At 35.5% G+C, this 25,167-nt stretch overlaps 1 protein-coding gene across 3 annotated transcripts in view; it reads left to right on the plus strand.

Moving 5' to 3' along the window:
• Positions 1–25,167, plus strand: part of Slc44a1 (solute carrier family 44 member 1) — a 186,160-nt gene that overhangs the window by 122,867 nt on the left and 38,126 nt on the right. The window contains exons 13-16 of one of the 3 annotated variants that reach the window (XM_027942968.3): positions 438–575; positions 7,802–8,038; positions 9,763–9,843; positions 12,368–14,762. In XM_027942968.3, the coding sequence (XP_027798769.1) occupies positions 438–575; positions 7,802–8,038; positions 9,763–9,843; positions 12,368–12,391 (480 nt within the window). In that variant the 3' untranslated portion in view covers positions 12,392–14,762. Of the gene's footprint in view, positions 1–437; positions 576–7,801; positions 8,039–9,762; positions 10,069–12,367; positions 14,763–25,167 lie in introns of those variants that run through there. The other 2 variants (XM_027942967.3, XM_027942969.3) reach the window with 2 other exon arrangements.

A 25,167-nucleotide genomic window follows, 5' to 3' on the forward strand; every position in this document is an offset into this window, starting at 1 on the left:
CAAGGAGAAGGCGATGGGTATTCTGGATAAAACCACACACTGATCTGATGCTCGTACTTACCGCTGCCATTTATAAAGCATCACTGAAATGGTTTAAGTGTGTCACTGATATTCATAATCATGAACCTGAGACATCTAGGAAAGATTAAATTATGTTTGATTTACTAAGATGGGGAAGAGGTTAATGGATGTTAGAAAGGTTTGTGTATGTTTTAATAAATAACTTTTTAAAGGGCCGAAACTAAGCTAACTGGAAAGCTCTTTTTATCACATCAGGTGTTTTTCCCCAGTGTTTCATATTTCTTTGTGCTCAGTCTCAATTTGTACCTCATGGATTTGACTCCAAAGTACTCTTAAAAGCTGTGTTTTAACTATGCAAGGTTTATGTCTTTAAAAAGTCAGTTTATTATTGAAATACTGTGTTTTCTTTTGTCCAGAATGCTTATACAGCCACAGCTATCAACAGCACCAACTTCTGCACCTCAGCAAAGGACGCCTTTGTCATTCTGGTGGAGAACGCTTTGCGAGTGGCTGCCATCAACACAGTGGGAGACTTCATGCTATTCCTAGGCAAGGTAAGACCAAGTGTATTGTCTGAGTAAACTTTTTACAAAAATATGCCTTTTAGTTTAAAAATTCCCTACCTTCCCCACAAAAAAACTAGCCCAACTAAAAGTACTTAAACCAAAGCATGCACTTACAAAGTCTTTAATATGCATCAGATACTTTTCTATGTCCTTTACATGTATTATGTTTATTTAATACTCACAACAAATTTATATTCTAAGTACTATTATTCTTGTTGGGGGGACAGAGACACAGTGAGGCTAAGTATCTTGCCTTACATATTTTGTGTGTCACCTTACATATTTTAAACAATATAGAATTCAGAAACAGTGGATTAAGGGTAGCACTCCATCTGGAGCCCAACTTCCAGGCTTTCAATCTTCACTCTGTCACTTACTAGCTGTTTGACTTGAGGCAATGACATAACCTCTCTGTGCCTCAGTTTGCCCATTTGTAAAATTAGGATGATAATAGAGCCCAACTCCTAGAGTTGTGAAGATTAGACTGGTTCATACACATAGAGTGTCTAGGACACTGCTTGACACATTGTACATTTTTAGTGAATGTTAGCAGTTTTCCATGACTGTTAGCTATTGCTGTTGTTACTGTATATAAACCCTTTTAAAATAGAACTGTTAGGGAATAAGGCTTCTACTTTCCTTATAAGTGTCTAAGAAGAGAAAATTTATTCCATACTATTAAAATCTGCAAAATAATAAATAGCATTCATTATAATTCAATTTCATTGTACCTATTATTTCCAACCATAAAATAGAAAATTTTTGAAAAAAAAATGAGGAAAGAATAAGACTTGCAACATCTCCACCATAATCTGCTGACTCTTACCTTACCATTTCTGTATATCACCTCCAGTGTTACTTCATGGGCTTTTATCCTACAGTACAAAAATCATAACATACATATCTGTCTGTCCTACCCTTTTTACTATACAGTGTATCATATACATTTTCTAGCTTGCATTGATAATCTTCCTAGTTCCTCATTATCATTATGGTCCATATTCCATCAAATGCTCTTTTTAAACCATCTCTTACTAATGAACACTGAGGTCACTCCAGCTACTGCATTTTTAAAATTTTTTTTGAAATAAAAAAAAAATCTTTGGTATGGAAAACCAAAGCACTGTGTAGTTTGAAGTGAGTAGGATTGCAGGCAACTTTCCTCTGAAAAGAAGAAGAAATGACAGATAATTATTTTTGAAAATTTGTGATTAAATTTATATTATAGCCAATTTGTTCTTATTGTGTTTTTACGTGGAAGAAAATTTTTACAGTAAAGATAGAATGAATTAATCTGAGTTAAGAATTGGGAACATCTAACACTGTTACTATTATTGTTTATGTGCTTTCTGTTTAATTCAGAAAGGCTTCAGATTCTTTATTTTTAAACATATTTATAATCTGTCTCTAGAGCTAAGAAGGAGATGAAGCAAAATAGAATAAAAAACATGTATGTACGTGGCATTTTTTTTTTAAGAGAAAAACCATTAAGAAGGAAAGGGAGAATATTCTAGTAAGTGGCGATACCAGTGATGGTGGTGATTTTCATAAGTTCTGATTGAGGCGCTTCCAGCCACTAGGCACTGAGCGAGGAGCTTTAATGAACGCAGCACTGGCCCTCCCTGTGAGACGGGCTTCATTTTATAGCAGAGGAAACCAAAGTTCAGAGACAGAATTAAATTGGCCAGATTTAGAGAACTGGGACATGGCAGAACCAGAGTCCACTCAGGTTTGTCTGACTTCCGAGATTAATCACTGTGTGCTATAATTGCCTCAGCAGACATTAAATTTGCCCTCAAACCTTCCCCCCAACACTTTTCTTTTTCTTTCTTCTTTTTAGTCAATAATTTTGATAGTGGTAAACTACCCCAGAAAGTAATTCTAAATATTTAAAAAAGGGTAAAAAAGGTGTTATATATAATAGTATAAGAGTGACCAATTGTAAATAATCTGAAGCCTAATAGTAGGGAGTTGGTTAGGTATAATAGTCTGATGGCTGTTATTCACCTATTAAGCCATGTTTCATTATGAGTTTGTAGTATGAAGAAGAAGTGCCTATAATATAGTAAGTGAAAAAAACTGAGTAAAATTATGGTAAGACTATCACAGTACTGTTTAAAAATGTGTACAAGGGGCTAGAGTTGTGGCTCACTGGTAGAGCACTCACATAGCATGTATGAGGCACTGGGTTTGATTCTCAGCACTGCATATAAATAAATAAAAATAAAGGTCCACCAACAACTTAAAAAAATAAAACCTAAAAGTCTTTAAAAAAGAAAATGTGTATAAGGACTGGAGATATAGTTCATACCTAGCATGCATGAGGCCCTGGATTTGATCCCTAGCAAAACCCTCCCCCCCCAAAAAAAAATAGTTAATTAATTAAAATTAAAATATGCATAATGAAAATTAATATCACAAATGTTAACAACAACTACCTTTGGAAATAAGGATAACTCAAGCCCCTTCCCTTATTTTACCACATTGAGTGTGCATTCTTTTTATAATGAAAAAATATAGAAGATAAAATATAATGTTTTAAAGTTGCCTTTGAGTTTTTCAATAGTCTATTACTTGTTGGTCAGAATTTTTCCTATAGATTTTTAATATCCTTTTATTCATTCAACAATATTAAGTGTTTACTAGTAAATGCTATGGGCTATTCTGGGTGCCAATTATATATTAGTCAATAAATTTGATTTAAAACTTGTGGAAAAGGAAATTTATATTCTTGCTTTCACTTGGTATTGTATTTGAACATTTTCTGTTATACTGAAATTTTTCTAACCATAGTTGTACATCTATTGTTTCATTTATTTAATCTATCCTCTGGTTTGTTTTGCAGCTAAAATGTTCCTAATATTTTACTAATATACACTGCAATGAAACATCCTTGCCCACATCAATTCTGGCTTCTTTGAATCCTAAAATCCTACAGTTGGAATTAATTGGAGTTCTTGGCATGCATTGCTAAATTGCTTTCCAGAAAGATATAAACATGATATTAATAACATCATTGAAAAGGACTTTAAAAACCATTAAAGATTAATTTTTATTTAAAAAAAATCCAAAAAGAAGAAAACTAAAAGGAAAAAAATACCTTCTGGTTTCTAACATACTAAGATAAGATTATTTAGTTTTCCCTTTTTTAGGAATATACTTCTGATTATAGAATCCAGTAAATCTTATGAAAAGAGTTTCTTTTATTACAGTTAAATGGCTGCTAGTGTGCAGAAGTATTTTCTGAGCAGGAAGCCATAGTGAACATTATAAAAGATAAATGCCAGGAGCCTCACTATTGATACTTACAGCAACTTGAATGAATCTTGAGAGAATTAGGCTAAGTGAAAAAAAAATCCAATTCCCAAAGATTAATACTGTATGATTCCATTTGTGTAACATATTGAAATGACAACATTGTGAGAATGGATCTGTGTTCGTCCACAATAGGGATAGCTGTAAAAGGGCAGAGAGCAGGATCCCTGTGATGCTGTGGGTATTCAATCTGTATCTTGACTGTGTCAGCCTCAGTATTGGTGGTGATATTGAAGGGAACTGGGTGAGTCATACATGGAATCACTCTGTTACTTCTTACAATGGCAGTTGGATTCACCATTACCTTAAAACTTAAAATCCAATTTTAAAAACTTTAAAATCCAAAACAGAACAAAAAAGTAATGTCATAGGTTCCATTTCTATGGAGCACCAATGATTTTTATGGAAGAGTGAATTAGATTTAGAAGAAACCATAGGTCCTCTAGGTTTGCATAAGAAAAGAAATTTATAAGCTCTTAAATATTTCTAAATCCAAAAATATATTGATATTTGCCCCCAGTAAAGCTATCCCTCCAAAAAGACAAAATGTCAATTTCTTCTGTGTAAAAGTATTTTACCTCTATCTGGTAAAATCTTTCCTCACATTAATTATACCTTCTAATTGACAAGTTACTTGACTTGGATTAATAAAAGTGAGAATGTGGCCGGACACGGTGGCACACATCTGTAATCACAGCGGCTTAGGAGGCTAAGGCAGAAGGATTGAGAGTTCAAAGCCAGCCTCAGCAACTCAGTGAGGCACTTACCAACTCAGCAAGATCCTGTATCTAAATAAATTTTTTTTTTAAAGAGAGAGTGAGAGAGAGAGAATTTTAATATTTATTTTTTAGTATTTGACGGACACAACATCTTTGTTTGTATGTGGTAATGAGGATCGAACCCAGGCCGCACGCATGCCAGGCGAGCGCGCTACCGCTTGAGCCACATCCCCAGCCCTAAATAAAATATTTTAAAAAGGGGCTGGGGAAGTGGCTCAGTGGTTAAACACCCCTGGGTTCAATCCCCGATACCAAAAAAAAAAGAGAGAATGTGAATTATTACTTATAGGTGCTAGTTTATTGTAAACAAAATGTTTCAAAATACAGGTTCCAAGATGAAAGAATATCATAAATATAGGACTTATGGTGGCAAAAAAAGAAAGGGATGGAGGGACAAATATTGCCAGGCATTGAGTTAAATGCTGTTGTAATCATGGGATATGTATATTGTTGTCTCTTTTGAAGATGGAAAAATAGGATCAGAAAGGTTAAATGAACTTGCTTAAAGTCACAAAGTTAAAGTAATAACTCAAATAATTCAAACCTACATCTGTAAAACTCTAAAACTAGCATCCTCTCTCCTTCCTGATTCTTACACCCTACCCTGTATTTGAATCTCTTCTGCTGTATCCCCAATAACTTGTCCTCTATAACAGGAGTACCTCAACTTTTAAAATCACATGCCCTATTAGATAACGAATTTGAGCACAATTCCCCAACACATTTACCTTTATTTATTGGTGACATGTATACAGCTCCTACTAATTGGTGCATTATAAAGCGTACTAAAAAAGGAAATTTTAAATGTATGAGAAATAGAAATAGAAGTTCCAGATGATTCTGTTGAATACATGTTAGAGCACATGTACCCCATCGTGGAGATCACAGATCTAGACCAGCATTTCTTGAGATATATGCTGTGTACCTTATCAGTGCCTGAGATATTTTTCAAATGCATTTTGCTGGGCTTTATTTCACATTCAATGAATCAGACTCTTGGGTTCAGAGTCCAGAAATCTGCATTCCTAGCTTCTCTATAGTTTGAGAACCATTATTATATCTTGCTTCAATAAATGCATGACATACATTTCTTTGACTTTTTTACCTAACCATCACTGGTTCTTGAAGTTTTTTCTCACATGACATAATATCCAGGCTTCAATCTCAATTTTTGTCTCATCTACTTTGTTTGAGCCACACCTTCTTCCTATAGTTGACTTTAGCATTTCCAATGTGGTTTGACTTTTAGGAGCATCATAAGGGCATAAAGAACCCCAGCCCTCTAATAGGGTAGATATATAAAACTTAAAGACAGTATAAGAAATAACTCATTCTAAAATTGAAACCACAAGAGGGAACGCAAATGAATGTAATTAACCATCTGTGAAAACCACCCCAGAAAATAAGCCACTGTAAGAGGTGATTCATAGGTATATTGCCATAAAAATGGTGGGAGGGGTCTTCCAAAACTTGGGCAAACCCAGATTTGCCCCATAAAAGTATCTGAGAGGGATTGATTTATAGTTGAACCAATGTATTTTCTAATGCATTATAACTCATGGTTGAGATAACAGTGAATGAGAGGTGCTTTTATGTTGATAAACAGAGGGAATATGTAGGAGTTTGCCTGTCCTAAGCACTAGGTAAGGAAAAGTGGCTGTGAGTCTAGAGTACTCCTTCATTTCCTTTATTTAGTGTGTGATGTTAGGGTAATTAAAGGGCTAGGGAAGTGTGTATCTAGGATTCAGTACAATCCATTACTAGTATTCAAGTATTTGCTAAGTTTTTATCTAGAAAGAGCAGTGGTTGGCATTTTAAGTCCTTTATTGAATGGAATCTGTTCTTTTCCCTGCTCTGTGACCTTGCACACATTGGCTAGAATCTCTGAGCATGTTTCACAATCTACCAAGTGGGATTGCTGTTTACCATAAACTATTATTAAGTTATTGGAAAGCTTAACTAAAATGTATTTAAATAACCATAAAACACTGAAAATGTGATGTATAAAATGATGAAATATCATAATAGAGTTTTCTGACAATAAACACATTAGTTATTTCTCTTATTTTTCTAGCATGGGTGTTTTTGGCAACCTTTTCTTCACAATTCAAATCTAAACTTCATAGAAAGTTTTAAAAATTTGCCACATATCTACATAAAGTAAAATACAAAACAGAGGAAATTTTCTAAGAATAGAGATGTTTGTTACAGCATCATTTATATCTTAAAACAATATAAATCTCAAACAGGAAGGAGAATGAGTAAATAAATTTTAAATCACCCATAAGGTGAAATTATGTAGTGGAGTATTTATGAAGCACTTATAATGATGCTATAAATATTAATGAAGAGCATTTTGATTTGTTTTTATAATAGGATTTCATATATGTAAGAATACCAAGGAAAAATACATACCAATACCAATGTCAGTAGTTTTTTGCTGAGCACTAAGAGTATGTATAATTTTTTTAAATATGCATATATTTATCTTAAAAATTGCCACAGATTCTAAAGAAGGACCAACATAATATTTGGAAAATTGTGTTTTCTTTACCGTAAACCAAAATCATTTAAAGTATGATTTTTAAATTTGTATTCTATGATGTATATATAAATAAATGTACAACTGTGTATATGGGTATTATGAATTATTTTTTAAAACTTTTTTTAAAAAAGTTTTGTTTTTTAGTTAGACACAATACCTTTATTTTATTTTTGTGTGGTGCTAAGGATCGAACCCAGCACCCTGCACATATTAGACGAGTGCTCTACCATTAAGCCACAACCCCAGCCCCAAATTACACTTTTTTACCTGAAGTTTGCTCCCAGTGTGCTCTATCAATGAGTTACATTGCCAGCTCTTTTTATTTTTTGAGATGGGTTCTCACTAAATTGCTGAAGCTGACTTCAAACTTGGGATCCTCCTGCCTCAGCCTCCCAAGTGGCTGGGATTACAGGCGCGCACCACCATATCCAGCTGTACTTCTTAATTTGAGATGGCATGACCCTTTGCAACCATCCTTTATAACAGTAAAGAGAATTTTAAGTTTGCAAGTGATGAAGAAATGGTGGTTTTCTACAATAGAATATTAAGTGTGCTCTTTGCTCTCTCTGCTTCAGGTGCTGATAGTCTGCAGCACAGGTTTGGCTGGGATTATGCTGCTCAACTACCAGCAGGATTACACAGTATGGGTGCTGCCTCTGATCATCGTCTGCCTCTTTGCTTTCCTAGTCGCTCATTGCTTCCTGTCCATTTACGAAATGGTAGTGGATGTGTTATTCTTGTGTTTTGCCATTGATACAAAATACAATGATGGGAGTCCTGGCAGAGAATTCTATATGGATAAAGTGCTGATGGTAAGTACTTCAAAAATGCCCTCTGCTGCTAGAGGAACAAAAATACTAATAAAAATATTTTGCAAATCATTCTCCATATTTAATTCCCACTATATGCAACAGAATAATTCAGAATTAAATCTGTAGCACTCACTCATGAATGAGACTATGCATGAAGAAATCAGGGAAGAAGGCCTTCCTGGCACAAAGATCATTTCAGATCCACCCAGCTGAGCCATACTCATTAGTGGTCCTAAATACACACTGTCCTAGACTCTGATGCTACTCTCTGAAGTTAGACAGATTTGAATGGACTTTTAAATTTGCCTTGTAGCCCTTGAATTAGAACACTGGGCCACTGCTGTTCTAAGTACCTTTTCCTGAAATGGGGCTTAAGGACAAAAATGTCTTGTTTGCTAGTACCTGTCCTTCACCAGTCACCACCTTTCGAAATGCTATTGCTGTCAACCCTAGTTAAAAGTCATTGCCCTAAAAATACTAGTCTAAACTGAGGGCATTTCTTAATGAATACAGACAACTGACTTGTGATCAATATGTTGTTTTGTATTTTCATATTAGTCTACATCTGCATCTTTACACAGATACTTTATTCAGATGTTTTTTATAGTTAGGTAACCTCTGTAGATCCCCTAAACTAAATTCTGAATTAATACCATGTTAAAATGGTTTAAGTACTATTTTCTTCAGTGTTAAATGATACAAGATTAAAGGTATTTTTTAATAATGAGGTGAAATATTCCTTTCTCCAAAATAGGTAATATTAAAAAGAAAATACTAAAATAATAACTTATTTTCCAAGAGCATGATTTGCCCAGTTAAATTGAAAATAAGTATATTAATAAATGAACTAGATTTGTTTCAATAGCAAAAATCCAAATGCTTTAGCTGACCTATTTGGTACTAATTATCACTTTTACTGAGAAAATCATCAACTAAATTTTGGACATTTTCCTAATGCCTAAATTAATTCTAACTGGTTGTTTTCATAATGGATGTGATTTAGGAGCACTGCATCTCTCTTGTGATTAAAGCATTTAGAAAATGTTGTTTTTTTTTTAAGCTACTGATCAAAAGCAGAGTAAAAAATAGGTTTTTTTCTGTTCAGTTTACTCTGTATGAATGATAATGATAAGGATGAGGAAGTGTTCCATAAACTTTGACAGAATAGAAATGTTTCCTTTGGGGCATACTTCTATTTTAACTACTTCTGACCACAAGTTCTAGACTCTTGCTTTAGGAAGTGATGTCAAAACCAGGTAGACATTTTTTAAGTAGCATATTTATAGTTTAGGTGTTTAAAAAAATGTAGATTATGCTCAGCAGTATTATTGCTTTTACCTCCTTGGGTCTTTTAAAAGTGGAGACTTATGAAATAAATTGTTCTTTTTTCATTTAACCTTAATATGGAAAAAAATAGCGCAATATTCTAAGTATAGAAAAATAGTCTCTTAAAAATGTTAGGTGTTTTTTCTTTCCAGAATAGAACTAATGCTAACTCCTGGACCCTTGATGAGATTGCCATAGTACATGGATGGAAAGAAGATTTTTACGACAGCAGATTACAATCCATCCCTACAAATTTAGCAGCTGTCATGTATAATACTATATGTTATCTACTGCTATACCAAGATTGAGTCAAATATGCAAATGTTCTTTAGAATTCATCTACTGACCAAAATCTGAAACTATCTGAACATTGATGCCACGTGGTCCATATTTTGCAGGAGTTTGTGGAAAACAGTAGGAAGGCAATGAAGGAAGCTGGTAAGGGAGGCGTCGCTGATGCCAGAGAGCTAAAGCCGATGGTAGGTGGAGATGAGGAGGCGGCCGCCCTCCGAGAATTTCACTTTCACTTCTTCTCTATCTCTGTCTTCACTGACTGCACTTCTTCAGGAGAAGCTTTTGTTATCTGTATCACGCAGGATGTGCTGCTTTTTCTGTTTGTGTGCTTACCCATCACTTGGATGGCAGAGTTCTTGTCACAGCTGAGACCACTTTCTGTAAAAGTAAGCTGAAAGGAACAGCATCTTCTCCAGTGTCATGGGGCTAGGGGGGACAGTTTTGTCCCTAAGATGCAACTGCTGTTTCTCTATTTTTTTTTTTTTTTAACTGTCAATTTTAAGTTTTCATCCATCTGAACATTTGGGGACGGTTTGATTTTTATCATTTTGAAAAGTGGTAGTACCAATTCCTTTCAACTTGCTAAAAGTTCATATTCCTCCTTTTTATAAATAATGTTCTGTTTACATTGTGGTCTTTTGCCCTTTGCTGATTTTTTTCTTCTGTTGCCTGGATTGTACCTTCTTTGTTTCTTAAGCTATTTTTCTTCCTTTTGTTCTTTCTTTCTTTCTTTTTTGGTAGCAAACAAGGCTGTTTCCATCAACACCCACATTCCCTCTAAGTAAGACTATCTGGTCTTCTCCCAGTTTACTTGTGAAAAGATTGAATTTCTCTGGCAATTTTATACATATTCCCACTCTACTCTAATTTGAAAAAAACAAATTAAAGTTAATCAGCATGCAAATCCTGAGTTGCTTTTGCTATAGACATCCTCACTGTGGCCTAACCACAGATGTCTCCAGCAGGTATGTTGTCCTGCTAATCAGGACAACAGCAAAGATGCTGCCCACCCTGTGGTGGAAGGGAGGACTCAGGAAAGCTTCTTTCCCCCTGTTTCTGGGTTGTCCTCATTGCTCAGGAAATAAAGATTTCAAGCCTAAAACTTAAAAAGACATACATAAAATCTTAAAATATCAATTTGCTTTTCCCTCTTCTTCTGTCTTTCCAGTGATTGAGACTTTGATTAAAGCATTCTCTAGTAAAGGGAGAAATATTTAGAAGCTGAGATTTAACTAATTTGGCCACATCCTGGTATATATTTCCATATTATTCTTTAGTAAATTATAGATGAATTGTGGTCGACTAAAATGCAAATATCCCTTTTTTTTACCCCTAATTTATAGGCAATAATCCCAAGAGAATGGCCCAAGTTATGTGGCATTCTGCCAGAAACCAAAAATTTTAGGAAGAGTTTTTTTCCTAAGAGTATTTTCAGTTTTAAACCAGTGTCTTTTAACCCAACAATGCATTTAAATCTTCTTTCAGTTTTTGTTTTCATTTTATGTTGTTCATCAGTTCATTGCCTACCAAGGAATGGCAAAAACCCTCCTCCACTGTGTCCCCAGATACATCTTTTCTGTGCATTGTTCTTTTGATGCTTCAGACATTGCATTATTTTGGTACCTAAGAGTGATGTTTTAAGTAGTTTTAAAATTCCAGAAGAGAGAAATGTGAAATGTTGCTCACAGAGTAGGTTTGTTTGTTTGTTTGTTTGTTTGGGGCCCTGGGGTTTGAACCCAGAGGCACTTAACCACTGAGCCACATTCCTAGCACTTTTTTTAATATTTGATTTTAAGTTCGAGTCTCACTAAGTTGCTTTTTGAACTTTCAATTCTGCTGCCTCAGCTTCCTGAGCTACTAGGATTATAGGTTTGCACCACCACACCTGACCAGAGTAGCTTTATTTTTTAAGCATTAGTACCATATCTTTCTTCTCTCTCACACTCAGTATGCATGATTAGGATTGACCCCTACCATCACTATCCCCTTTGTCATAAAGAATTATCAAAGAAACTGCCCCCAAAGTTTGGGGCTTAGTAGATTGTACATTTGCTTATTTGTATTTGCTCACATTATTCTCTTAGATGATAAGTTCTGTGGAAGAGTATCATGCCTATTTTGTAATATGTCTAGAAACACTTCTGCTGTCTGCCTTCTTCTTGAATATGGGGTATTTTAACTTAGGGTTTATTTTTAGCCTATAAGATAATGTTCAGGAAAGTGAGGTTTAAATTTTTCCTTTTGACAGGGGATCATTGAACTAACTAGGAGAACTGCCAGTATTCTTGGAATTTTTCTTAAAAGAGCCTCACAAGTTCAGAAAGTTTAAAGATCTATCAGGTCTTCCTACAGTTCCTTAAAATTTATTTTAGAAAAATTTACCAAACGTGATGAAGAGGTTTAGGAAAATCTCGCCGTCTGCTATTGTATAGGTTAGAACTTACAGGGAAAAAGGAGGAGGAGACCTGGGCTCTATAGAGACATAGGCCAGAAAAGGATGCTGTGCATATCTCCGAGATGATCCTAAAGGAAATGTGACCTTCAACATTCATAGGAATTTCAGCCCCAAGAATACAGGGGCAGGGAGAAGGAGTCTCAATCCATTTTGCTCTTTTACTGTCTGTAACCATGTGTATCTGTAACATCATTCATGATCTCCTTTTAATGGTAATTGTCTAAGATTATACTCTGTATGACTTTGTTTTCTAGGCTTCGGGAGCAAGTTCTGCTTGAACCTAGCCGACGGTTATGGAACCCATTGACATTCCAAAACAATATATACACATAACTATGTATTTGTGTGTGTGGGTGTGTGTATATATGTATATGTATGTGTGTATATATATGTATATGTATATACACACACACACATAATCAGCCAAAATCAGAGAAAAGGAACAGGGATTTAATACCTTTTTTATGCTTATTTTTGTCAAACATGTACTCCTTTCATACGGGTGGCTTTTACAAGGCAACTTCCGTCATTTAATGTTTTCAATTGTAATTGTCTTAATGGAAATGTTAGATTCATATCTGATTAACATTTTTAATAACTTAGAGGAGATTTTAACTTTAGTCACTTAAATTAGATAAAATTATTGTACCAAATTCTTGTCTAAAGTTTATTCAGGGGTGATTTCCCTGACGTGTGTATAAAATAAAGATCTTATTTTACTGAGGCGTGAGTCCTAGTGCCTAGGACTCATGTGCTTTCAGATAAATAAGCAATTTCTGCAATCAGTTTTCCCCAATCAAAGAAGCCATGTCATTTTACTTTTAGAAACATAACAGGTGGACCCATTATGGGAATTTTCATAATAGCTCATACATTTGTCAGCCAACATTAAAAAGTAACCAACTCCTCAGGTATTTGTAGTTTACCCTAATGCTTCTATAAAAGAAAGTAGGAAAAAAGAAAAGGGTAGATAATCTTTCTTATGCAAACTCTTTTCTTACATTTTGTCTTTTTTTTTTTTTTCCACATTTTAGTAACATCCTCCACACATTTGTGTGCCTGATTTGAAAGGAAGCTGGGGCACCCAGCAAGTTTAGCCTTTAATTTTCTATGTATTGATTTGTAGATTAACGAATGCTGGGAGGAATAAAAAAGGGATAGAAACCCGGAACATAAAGCATTGAAAATTCCAGTGCTTGGGCTTCTGCTTCAGAGGAAACAGTGGCTTAGGGTTAAACGGCCATTTTATTCAAATGCTTGCTATAAAATCTGAAAAAACACTGGCAGGTGCTCCTCTCCTTGGCAATCCATTGCGTATCCAGAGTTCTACAATGTTTAACTAAAGAATTGGTTAATATTTTGATCCTCAAGTGTGAATGTTCTTTATGTTTGGGAGTGGGCTTGGGGTTTTTTTGGGTTTTTTTTTTAATTCCTGAAGCTTACCAGATATGAATGGCTAATATTCCATTGTTCTGCTTATTGTAATGGTGAATGCTTTAAGAAAAAAAAAAGTGTAATTTGCTAAGAATAATTCATGATCTGTTTATGCGATAACTCCTTTTTGTTACAATTTTTTTAAAAAAGGCTATTTTTGTTAATGTAAAGTAAATATTTCAGAGCAAATTTTTTAAACTTATTGCACTAAATACAGGCTCTGTACAAAAAAACAAAAAAACAAAAACAAAAAAAAAAAAGCCTCAGCATTTTATCATTCCATGGAAGGAGAATCTTTTGAAAGAAAGCATTGCCTCCTATCAGAATTAGACAGCGAAGTAGACTGGTATTATGGAAATGCATACAATTAATGTCACTAGGGCTTAATAAACAGCTGTTTGCTAATGTGCTTCCTTTCAAAGGGTTGGACCTTTAAATTGCTGCAAAAGGTAAATTGTATTTTTTTTCAAGTATCCGTGTTCTTTATCTAGCTAGGCTAAAATTTGCTAAATGCCTTGGTTTCTTTTTCAAAGCTCATGTAACATTTCTGATTTTTCAGAATATTTGCAATAAGAATCTGGATTTTAAAAAAAACAACTTATACACACAATTAAGAGTTCATGTCTTAGCAAGATCTGGGAAACCAACATTATGAGCGTAGCTATTTTGAAAAAGTAATTCTCCAGAAGTTAACATTTAACATCTAGTGTCGCCAAACAGTGTCACTGTACTCTTTTATATCATTTGAAATGGAATAAATATAATTATGTAACTAACAACTGTCCAAATAGGTGAGAGAGCAAATCATGTAAGAAAATTCAGAATATTGTCTGTTCCATAGCCACACAGATTTTGGACATTCAGAAAATTGGGAAATAAATTTAGAGTTGGCAAGTCTGGAAGATGGGTATCAAAACGGAAGACATTTCGGGAGCTAGCTATTTTCAGAGGTCTTCCTCCAAAGTGACCTGACAGAAGTCTTGAACTTGGAAACTAGGTTCTACTCACTTGGACATCCCTGCATCATGGACTTTTGCTGCCCCCTGTTTCATGTGCTCGCAATCTCAGCTATTTGGAAGCCACCAGGAATGCTTTCTAATTATCATTTGCAACTAGAACTGTAATCAGAAAGAAATTTTGTATTTTTGTATAACTTGATTGTGTGCCATTTTATATAACAGGTCCTGTTTTACAAATAAATTTTGTTATTACTAACATTGTGTTTAGAAATTATGATCTATGTGTAACCATGTCCTTTGAGTTCCAAATTAATTTCTAGGCTGTTTTCCCTAAGTAAATTTGTGTGCCATATAAATATATGCAAATGTGCATATATATTACACAGGCACACATAGAGAGATATTTGATATATCTCTCACTCTCACATGTGCTTCATTCCTTGATTAATTTGATAAAGCCTCCTAGAGGCTTTTCAGCAATATTCAAATGTTTTGCAGTTATGTTCAGATATTTCTGCTGCCTCCTTCATTCATTGCAAATCATTCTTCAGCTAGCTGTGGGCTGCCTTATTGCTATTTGCTCACTGCCTCCATCTTCTGCCCAAGTGAGAAGAATAGATGAAGATCAGAAATTATCTGTGAAATGTGGATACCTGAAAAATTTTATAAACCATTGATTCTATGTTGTGGTTCATGTCCTTTTCTGTGATGGTTCTACAAAACGGTCTATAGGAGTCCTATCTCTAGAGTTCTAGTTAGGGTCCCCTATTGTAAATGATAGTACTGTCCAGAGTGTCACTGTGGTTTCTGCCATCAGATAGTTAATACTCTGGCATATAGTTTAGACCTTATAGATTACTTCCTCAAAAATAAACTATGCTGTAATATAATAGGGGAAGGTAAAAGGTTCAATTTCAGTGTAAGTCCAAGAAACCCATCTTCAATTGGAGGCTTTACCAGTGCAATAATAATAAAAAAAAATAGTAATTTAACAAGGACACTGAGATTGTATAATCTTTGCATGAATGAGCAGAGTTCAAAGTAGATTGTTGATCTAAACCACTTAGTGCAATTGTTAATGTTTAAGATTAAAGTTTTTATCCTGTCATACAGGATAATTAAGTCCTACGTCACTGCAACTTAAGTAGCTTAACTGTGTGTTGGTCCTAAACTTTTTCCATAATGGTTAAGGAGGGGGGACTTATTGAGTCTATTTAAAAATTATGCTGGAAATATGTTTCTTCTTTACAGAAATGATCTCTTACTCTTTTCTTCTCCCCCCATCCCTCCAGTGAAGGGCTTTAAGCCCCTGATTATAAGTTCTTCCAACACCATTGACCTTGGTATCTGCCAAGGGCTCTCTTGCCTTCCCAAGGCAATTTCAGAATTTAACCCAGTAGTAAGCGATGAGGAGCTAACCCCTTTATCCTGTTCCTGAGCTCCTTTAACACAGAATAATACCTCTCTTTCCCTCTTACTAAAACAACCACAGGAATTGCGTGCACCAGATATTTGCAAGGCCATATAGTACCCCTGAGCCTTCAAACATTTCCACCATGCAGACTCACTCACTACTTACTAAAGGCTACTTCAAGAGGTTTCCTAACATGCAAAGTAGTATTGTGGGATTAGTTCCAAAACCAGAGCTGTCAGTTACAGTGATTGAACAATTTATTTTATGTTGCTTTTGTTCAGAAACCTTATCATTTGAATTGGAGTTTCCAATAGCCTTAACACAGCCTCTAAGAAGTTTCCTTCAAAAAATGTTCACTTCTCAATAAGTAAGTTTGCTATCGCTTTCTTTGGCTACTTTGAAAAGAAAAAAAAAAAAATCTTCAGAGTCTGGAAGCTTATCAGTGCACCTGACATGGTTAATATTTGTATTCTTTTTATATATTTCATCTGACAGATAGAAATGCTTACTGAGAGTTAAGATGTGGTCTGTGAATATATATTGGAGAATTGTGGGTTCATAAGTAATGCATAAAGCAGAGATTTGTGTATGCTATATTCATAGCACAGAATCCTTTTGCTTTAAATGTATATTCATATAGCTCTGTGTACTAAGAAATGCGTGTTAGCCCTTTGGAAAAATAGGCATTGTTCATAAACAGTGACTGTTTGGGGAATTAACTCATCTTTGTTGAGTGGCACGCCTAAACTTTGAAAAAGCAGAAACCTTGGGTGTATCAAGAGGAAGTTTAAAGCTAGAAATCTTTAAAAACAAAACAGAAACTAATCATATTTTATATACTAATAAATTTAAAATAGCACACTTTTCCCATTCAGATTTCACAAATTTTAGCCAAATTATTATATTCCACATTTTAATTCAAGAAGACAATTTTAACCCAAGATTTAAATCTTTGAAAATATCTTTCTTATAAAAAAACTTCAATGTGAAGTTTTTAACATTGTGAATTTCTGTATAAAGCCATTCTTTTCTATAAAAATACTATAGAGCCCTTTCTTCCTCCCCCTCTTGATTTTTATATGTATAAAAATAGACAAATGATGATTCAGTTTCAATTTTATGTGAACAACTGCCACTTTTGTAAATTACATGGACAGAATTTAAGTTTGGTATTTCTAAGGGAATTCACTAGAAAATTTGCTTAAAAGATATGAAATTGTTAGGAACCCAACTATTAGGCTATTCTTCAGTTTTGATGCTTTACAACCTAAATTATTTTCTCCAGACCAGAGAACTCAGAATAATGAAGCTTTTAGTTGTGTTCTAATCAAGATCCAGTCGAACACATGAATATTAATTTATAAATGTTCAGAATTTTTCCACTTATAATTGCTAAGACCTGAATTCAATATTTAATATTCAAAAGCAGGTACATTTGAGGGGCCATTTGTCCCTTCCAACTTATGAAAGCTGTGGACTGTCTTTCTCTTAAATGCACATAGCACATCTGTTTTAAATATTTTAAATGCTCATGAAGCAGCTAGGTGTCCACTAAAGATCCTTTTAAGATGATACTTTTCATCTCTGGTCTGGAATCTTTTTATAACTTAAGATTTTGTATAATTTAATACCAGATTTGGATAGAGAAACTACCCTGATCTGAATGAATAACAAGATGGTCAACACTGAATTTTCACAAATAGTAAGATGTCTTGCCTTAGACGTGTGAGGGTCTGTGTGTTCTGGGGGTCTTTTTGCAAGATACCAAATTTTCAATGAACAACAATAGAAAAAAAAATCCAAGAAGTAATTAATAGAAAATCTTCGTAATTATCCATCTACTTAAAACACTTGCTTGTTTTTATTGTAGCTCATATATGACATTATGCGATATAGTGTCATCAGAATATCACTGTCTTAAAATATATCTTTAAGTATCACCCAGAATAGTTGAAGATGATGAAAAATTAGCAAACTCAAGTGTATGGAGTACATACTTGCCAAAAATTATGAATGGAAAATTGGAGTAGATGCTGGGAGTAGAAATTTAAAATGTGTTTCCCCAGCTTCTCCCACCCCAACTTAAATCAAGGAGGTGTTTACCCTTTTTTGATTATCTTCTCTTTAGAGCAGCCTTGAACCACTGTGCCAGTGGGGCTGGGCCTCCACTCCCCATGTCCACTCATCTTCCTTCTCCAGGGAAGCTTGTGGAACTCTCCACATCCACAACTTACCACTAGGTGAGTGTGCTGCAGCTACAAGGCAGCTCTTCAGGAAGGGCCCTTGAATGAAGAAGGCAGGAAGCCTTAAGGGAGTTTGAAGTTCTGTTGAGATCTGATTCCAGTGGATCATGGTTTACATATTAGACATCAGACCACTCCCTACCTTCTTAGGCAGAAGAAAGCAGAGGAAATTTCCTAACTGGCTGGTTAAAGAAAAAGGAGAAAATTCAGCTTCCTGTCCCCTACACCTCTAAAAAAGATGTAATGAACTTTCAACAACAGCAAATGGAGAGATACCACTGGTACAAGTTTCTGTATGAGACAGAAAAGGGCCAAGTCCAGCCTAAATTTGATAGGTCCTTTTGTCATAGACAGGTATGACTTTTAAAGAGAATATTCTGACCTTTGTGTATGAGCCTTATCCCCATCCTGCTAGCTGGAGATGTAGTTTGATTCAGTTGTTGCTCAAGAACTGTGTGTTAAATCACTCCATGTGAGTTAAGATCAACATTGAAAAGACTTAGAATAAATGGGCAGATAGAAGGGGTGCCACTAAAAAAAAAAAAAATGTAAGGGACTTTTTTATTTATTATGCTGATAATCATGTCAGGACTTTTTCATAAATTGTGTTAGAATGTGACAATAATAGAATAGCTTTGAAAACTAGTGGTTTGAGATGGGGACTATTATGTAAATTTCCCCTACCTGTATTCTATGCTCAGAACTTCTTTTTGACCCCTCTTGGTTTTACTAGTTTTGATTTTTGGAGGTAAATCATGTAGGCAATGTTCTCTTTTTTTCTACTGGGTTGTCCTAGTAGTACTAGATTCTGATGTTTCCTAATTTCTTTTTTCCCTTACAAGAGTACTGGGAGTTCCATAACGAAAAGGAGTTTCAATTTTTACTGTCAGAATATTCATGACTACTTAATACTCTTCTAATAGATCTTGTACCTAATGAAGTAAATTCAAGTAGATTATTAGCTGATCTCATTACAGGAGGAAAAAAACCTTCCTACTAACAAAGGTGAAAGCAAGTAGAAAAGTGTCCAGAGTATCTAACAGGATGGCAGGGGCTCAGGAAAAACAACCAAAGACAAAAGCCTTTCTTCTAAAGACCAAAGGCCCAGCTTCCACATGCTGGTTTGGCATAGCCTTTCCAAACTTAACTTTAGGACAGAACTCTTAGGATAAGGCAACCAAATTTTAAAGACCAGTCAATATAATGGGGACCTGCTACTGCTCTCTCAGGCACTGTGTTTTCACATCCAGTGTCAAACCTGGCCCATTGTATGGGGTAATATAAACAGAAAATGGCACATCGAGCTCTCCTGATGTGTGATCCAGCATGAGAAGTACATTGTGGTGCCACATATTCCTGATGCCCTTTTGTTCATTTGCCCCCCATCTGCATCCTATTTCAGAATGTCATAAATCTTCATGTCATGTCCTGTCTTTGTCCATTACAAACTGGAGGACTGCAGCTAAGCCTTCCATAAAGTCCACAGTGTGGGATCATTTACCTTAGGATTATGTGGATTTTTTTTTCCTTGTTACAGTGTCACTACACTGTATGCATGTGGGGAAACAACCATGTAGGTGCTTGAACATGCCCCCCACACAGTCATAGCCCTGGTGTTTGTGACTGTCGTCGTCGACACAGTGCAACTCTACAGATGGAGCATTATGCTCTCAGAGGACTTAAAAATATGTATATTAAGCAATTAACTTTCTGGAGTTATCAAATCTTGCTGGGAAATTAACTTCTAAGAGCTCTGAATTGGATGGCGTTCCATCTGGCTTCAGAGTACGATGAGCTTATATGAAATGGAGCTTTGAAATGTTTTTCTTGTGCAGAAATATGAACTAGAAAAAAAAAGTGCTGATTTAATGCTAAGTTTTCTCTGTGTACTGACTCAGTTGCCAGAATTATAATGAAAACTGTATTTTAGTCTAACAAATGTATAGAATTTTTTATGTAATAAATAAAATTTTATAGGAAAGAATGTCACTGTCTACTGTGTTGTAACACCTCCCCATGCCCATAGTGGTGACTGATAGGAAGTGATCATGGTTTCAAATTAGGTCCGTGTGCTACAAGGATATCCAAGAATTTCCCAGCTATTCTTTTCTAGCATCTTCCAGGATCCATGGGCTATGGAATATAGACGTACTAAAACCAATTTGTGAAGTGCAGAGTTCATTCACTGCACAGCCAGGCTTCATAGCTGAGGTCTTGAGTGGCCATAAGAATGCTAAGGTTGCAACTGAATTCAGTTATCAGGCAGAGTAAAAGATGTCCCCATGGAAAACATTGTGCCTGGTGCAGTGCCCTAAACATGAACTGAAGCCTTGATTTATACTGAGTGGGTATATACACTGTGGGGTGCTGTCATTCAGGCATAGCTGTTTCCCATTATAGTCTAAAAAAATGATTGTTTAAAAGTAGTTTTTAAGTGATATTACAGACTAAGGAAGGGATGTTCTTCCTAAGTAGAAGACCTGTTGAAATACCAATAAACCTCTTCTAATTTGTTTCGTAGTTTGGATTTTCCCTGAGAGACTAATCCACAGAATGCCCTTCATTAGCTAATGTTATAATGATAGCCTTGGTGTTGATGCCATCCTGCCAAAGGAGCTGTTAGAGAACACTTGTGAGGAGTCCTCAGACACGGGAGGTGTTTGAAATACTGAATAGTACTAACCAATCTGGAGCGTTTTTCTTTTTCCTTTTGGGGACAGTTCTGATTCTGTTTGCATAATTTCTCTTATATAATCTTCAAGAGTCTGAAAATTCTCACATTTTCCTAAAAGCTATCCAGAAGTCTTTCTCTCTGTATGGCTATGAAAAGTATACTCTGTAGTTAACCTCAGGCTTCCCAAAATAAAGACAAATCCAGAGGGTTCAGGAGATACAATGCAGGCACCTGCTGACAGGAAGGGACACATTTGGAGAGAAATGCATCATTAGACAATGACATTATTGTGCAAGTGTCACAGAGTGTATTTACAAAACTACAATGGCTTCAGCATCACTAGCTGATACAGTCTCATTGGACCACTTTTGTGTATATGGTCCATTATAGATAGATTGATTGATTGATTGATTGATTGATTCAGTTGTAGGTGGACACAATTCCTTTTATTTTTATGTGATGCTGAGGATGGAACCCAGTGCCACACGTGTGCCAGGCAAGTGCTCTACCACTGAGCTACAGCCCCAGCCCCTATATGGTTCTTTATTGACTGAAATTTCATGAGGTGCTTGACTGTACTTGTGCACCCCAGCTCAATGTATAAGTAGTGATTAAAATTCGAGCTACTTCAAATAGCTGTACAGCTCAAAGCTTTTATAGATGTTGAACAGTTCAGAAAGAAGCCAGTGTCCTATGAGGCTCTTTGGCTTCTATCTTAGATCAGGTTCTGTGAAACTAACTCATGGGATTGTACCATTTCACAGGGGTTTCTTGTTTGTTTTAGTTTTGGCAAATGGTAGTGAAACTTAAGAAATGCTTTGTGATTTAAATTTGGTATTATGCCTCATTTGTTATCCAAATTCTGGAAAAAAATAACTTAGGAGTTTCACCGAAGGATAAATTTAGGATTCCAAAAAAAGTAGACCTAGCTATCAGACCATTTCAAAAAATTCAGTAGAAATCTAAAGCTCTCTAGGTGTTTACAAGCTCCCTGGCCAGGTCCTTCAGACTAGGGAGGCCACCTTAAGGAGGAATTGCCTTTAATGTAAGAAGGACGCTTTCAGTCAAGTTCACATTGCATCCTCTAACCTCTAATTCCCAGCTCTTTGTCAGTCCTGGCAAAGAGGAAATCAAGAAAGATGCATAGCTTAAAGTGGTAAATAAGAGAAAGCATAAATAGAATTTCAATTGGAGGGACTGGGCAGACATTAGCAGTAACATAGGAATCAATGACTTGGAATTACATTCACAATATAGTCAGTAAAAGGGGGGGATAAAGCAATATTTATAGCATATTCTCATGTAAAATAAATGGTAGATGCTGTGTTTATCAATTCTAAAGACCCTATGTTGAATAGGTTAATTGGAAATTTTGGTTAAGGAAAAGAATTATTTTAAGACATTCACCTAAGATTAAATTTAGGATTCCAGAAAAAGTAGACCTCACTGTTAGACCATTTCATAGGCTTTTCAAAAAGTTCAATAGAAATCTTAAAGCTCTCTAGGTATTTATAAGTTCCCTGAATTTTCTAAATCTACAAGATATAATGTTCATTGACCAATCTTTGACATAGTTATATCAGTTCCCATTTTTATGACTTTTGACTTTGAAGTTGCATTAATAATATCAATAAAGTAACCACCCCAAAATGTAATAAGGTGAAATCAATTTTTAAGAAACAGATCAAGAATTTAGAGGTACTTATGAAGCCCATTGATTGTAGACTGCAGGATTTTTATATTTCTTCCCAGTGTTTATGTTTCTAATCCAAGAATAGTATTTTTAGCATTTTACCTTTATTGAAACTTTCAAGAGCATTCAATTTTTCAAAGCATTAGTTTTCACAGAAACTACTGTTTTCCTATTCATTGTTTTTATCAGTATACATAATATTTAAATAAACCATTAGAGTAACCACCACACCTGGCATAACATGCTGGAATAAACACAGCTAACTCTTGCCAAGCACGACCCACTGATGCTGAGAACAGAGTACACAAGGCTTCAAATATAGGCTCCTCTCCAGGAACATTCGGCATGCAATAGACATCAACCAGTACATTCTACAGAAGGTGGAAGAATGTCAGTTAATCTGGCACAATAAAGTTAGCTAAGGAAATCACTTTGTTTACATCAGAATGATAATTATGATTATCTATATTGTAAGATTATGGGTGACTTGAATTCGTTTTTTTTCTTATCTATGTTTAAAAATTTCTCTATTGTATTTGAATATGAAAAAATAAGTGATAAAGAAGGGAAGAGTTTTTAATAAATGGTATTTAGGACAATTGGCTTTCAGCTTGAAAACAAATCTAAGTCAAACCAAAATGGATTAAGGATTTCTTTTTAATTAGACAAGGGAAAGAATGGGGATGATTTGATAAGTTTAGAAGGATTACAAAAAATAATAGACTGTGGGAGTTGATGAGACCCACATATCACATTTTGTGGAAGGTGTGGTGAGCAAGGCCCCTTTCAGATGCTTTTCCTAAGCATGTCCACCTCAGTAGTCACTTCATTCAATAAGCATTTCCTGAGGCTTCTCTGGTCAGGCAGAACTGTATTCCAGGAGCTCAGCAGTAAATACTCCCTGATCTTAAGTAACTCACAGCCTAATGAGGGAGACAGACAGCAGCAAGAGTTATGATGAGAAGTTGAAGGTGCTTTGGGAACACAAGGGAAGGTGTTCGGGTCATCAGAAGAAGCGATCTGAGGCTGAGTCTACAAAGAAGAGCAAGCATTAGCCCAGTGATGAAAAGACAGTGGGGTGCCTCTGCACAGAGAGTACAGAACAGCATGGGCAATCAGCAGCAGGAGGAAATGCAGGCAGAGCAAAGAATATGTGGATGTGCAGCTAGAAGTAACACGAGAGAGGATACAGGAGTCTTGCAGGTGTGTGTACAGACCTGAACTGTGAGCTGTGGGAAGCCTCTGACTGGTCCTAAGCAGGGTCATCTAGTGGTATGGAGGCTGGAATGGAGGTAGAAACAGAAGAGGGAGAGTTGGGAAAGGAAGAGGTCTGAAAGGAAGATGGAGAAGAGGAGAGGTCCAGTGGGAAACCCAGCAGACCTGGTAACCAGATTTAGGGGGAAATTGAGAAATAAATCATGGAGGCCCACATTCAAACAGGGCACACCATCTCTTTGTTGAAAGAAGGGGGCTTCTGCCAGATGGTCAGCTGCATCCAGGATCTGATTCTCTAATTCACTGAATATTGGAAAGGCTTACATTTTCTTTTCAATACCATCTTTTGCAAAATTTCTGTAATAATACAAAGGAGCCAGTGAGACAAGAGTTGGAGGTCCTCAAAATATTTCTCTGCACCAGCAAAAAAAAAAAAAAATTCCATTCCCTGATGAATGACATCTACCTAATTTCTGGTTTTCAGTTGAAAATTCCTAACCTAACAGTGGCTTATGTAGCTGCAGACAAACTTGGTCTCAGTGGCTCCAGCTCTTCTCTTCTGCATTGTTACCTTAACCATCTGTTTGCTTCTGTGCTAATAAGAAATAACATTCAGTGTTTCAATATGTGTGTATATATACAGATGTAGATATATTTAAACATGTAAACTTTTTCCAAAAGACATATATTCAAAAAAATCTATTAAAATAAAAATATGGGGCCAGGGTTGTGGCTCAGTGGTAAAGCGCTTGTCTAGCATGCGTGAGGCCCTGGGTTCGGTCCCCAACACCACATAAAAAAATAAATTAAATAAAGGTATTGTATCCATTTACAATTAAAAAAAATTTAAATATCTGAAAGCAAAGATATAGGAAGAAGCAAATATACGAGGCTCCAGAACTCCTATAGTCGCAGTACATTGAGGCGACCATAAATTCTTTGAGCTTCTTAGCAACCTGAAAAGAAAGGAAAACACCAAGATTTGTAGAATTTTATTCACTAGTAGAAAAAGATATATGCATTCTTCAATCTATTGTGAAAGCAAAAATAGTCTGCATATGGCTTTTGAATGGGGGTTTGGAGGTGCTGAGCTGGTAATATTCCAACATGTAATTTTCTGATGCTTTAATTGAATTTCTTATACATATTTTATCCAAATCTGACTCAGGACTTAAGTGTAAGTAAAAGAGAAAGGATTTCTTTGTTTATTCTAAAGACATTTAATGAGCCCTGTATAACTGAGGGTACAGGAATGAAAATCCCAGTCTCTGCCCTCCAAAAATGTATAGTCTGTTTAGGAAGGCAAAGGGATAAGCGGGTGATTGTAATATTTTGCCAGCTGCTGTAACAGAGTTAACTCAGGAGTGACAGGGAGACCCCCCACCCCAAAGTTGCAAGCAGTAAGGAAATGGGGATATAATA

Source organism: Marmota flaviventris, chromosome 13, assembly GCF_047511675.1.
Source record: "Marmota flaviventris isolate mMarFla1 chromosome 13, mMarFla1.hap1, whole genome shotgun sequence".
NCBI classification, from domain to species: domain Eukaryota; kingdom Metazoa; phylum Chordata; class Mammalia; order Rodentia; family Sciuridae; genus Marmota; species Marmota flaviventris.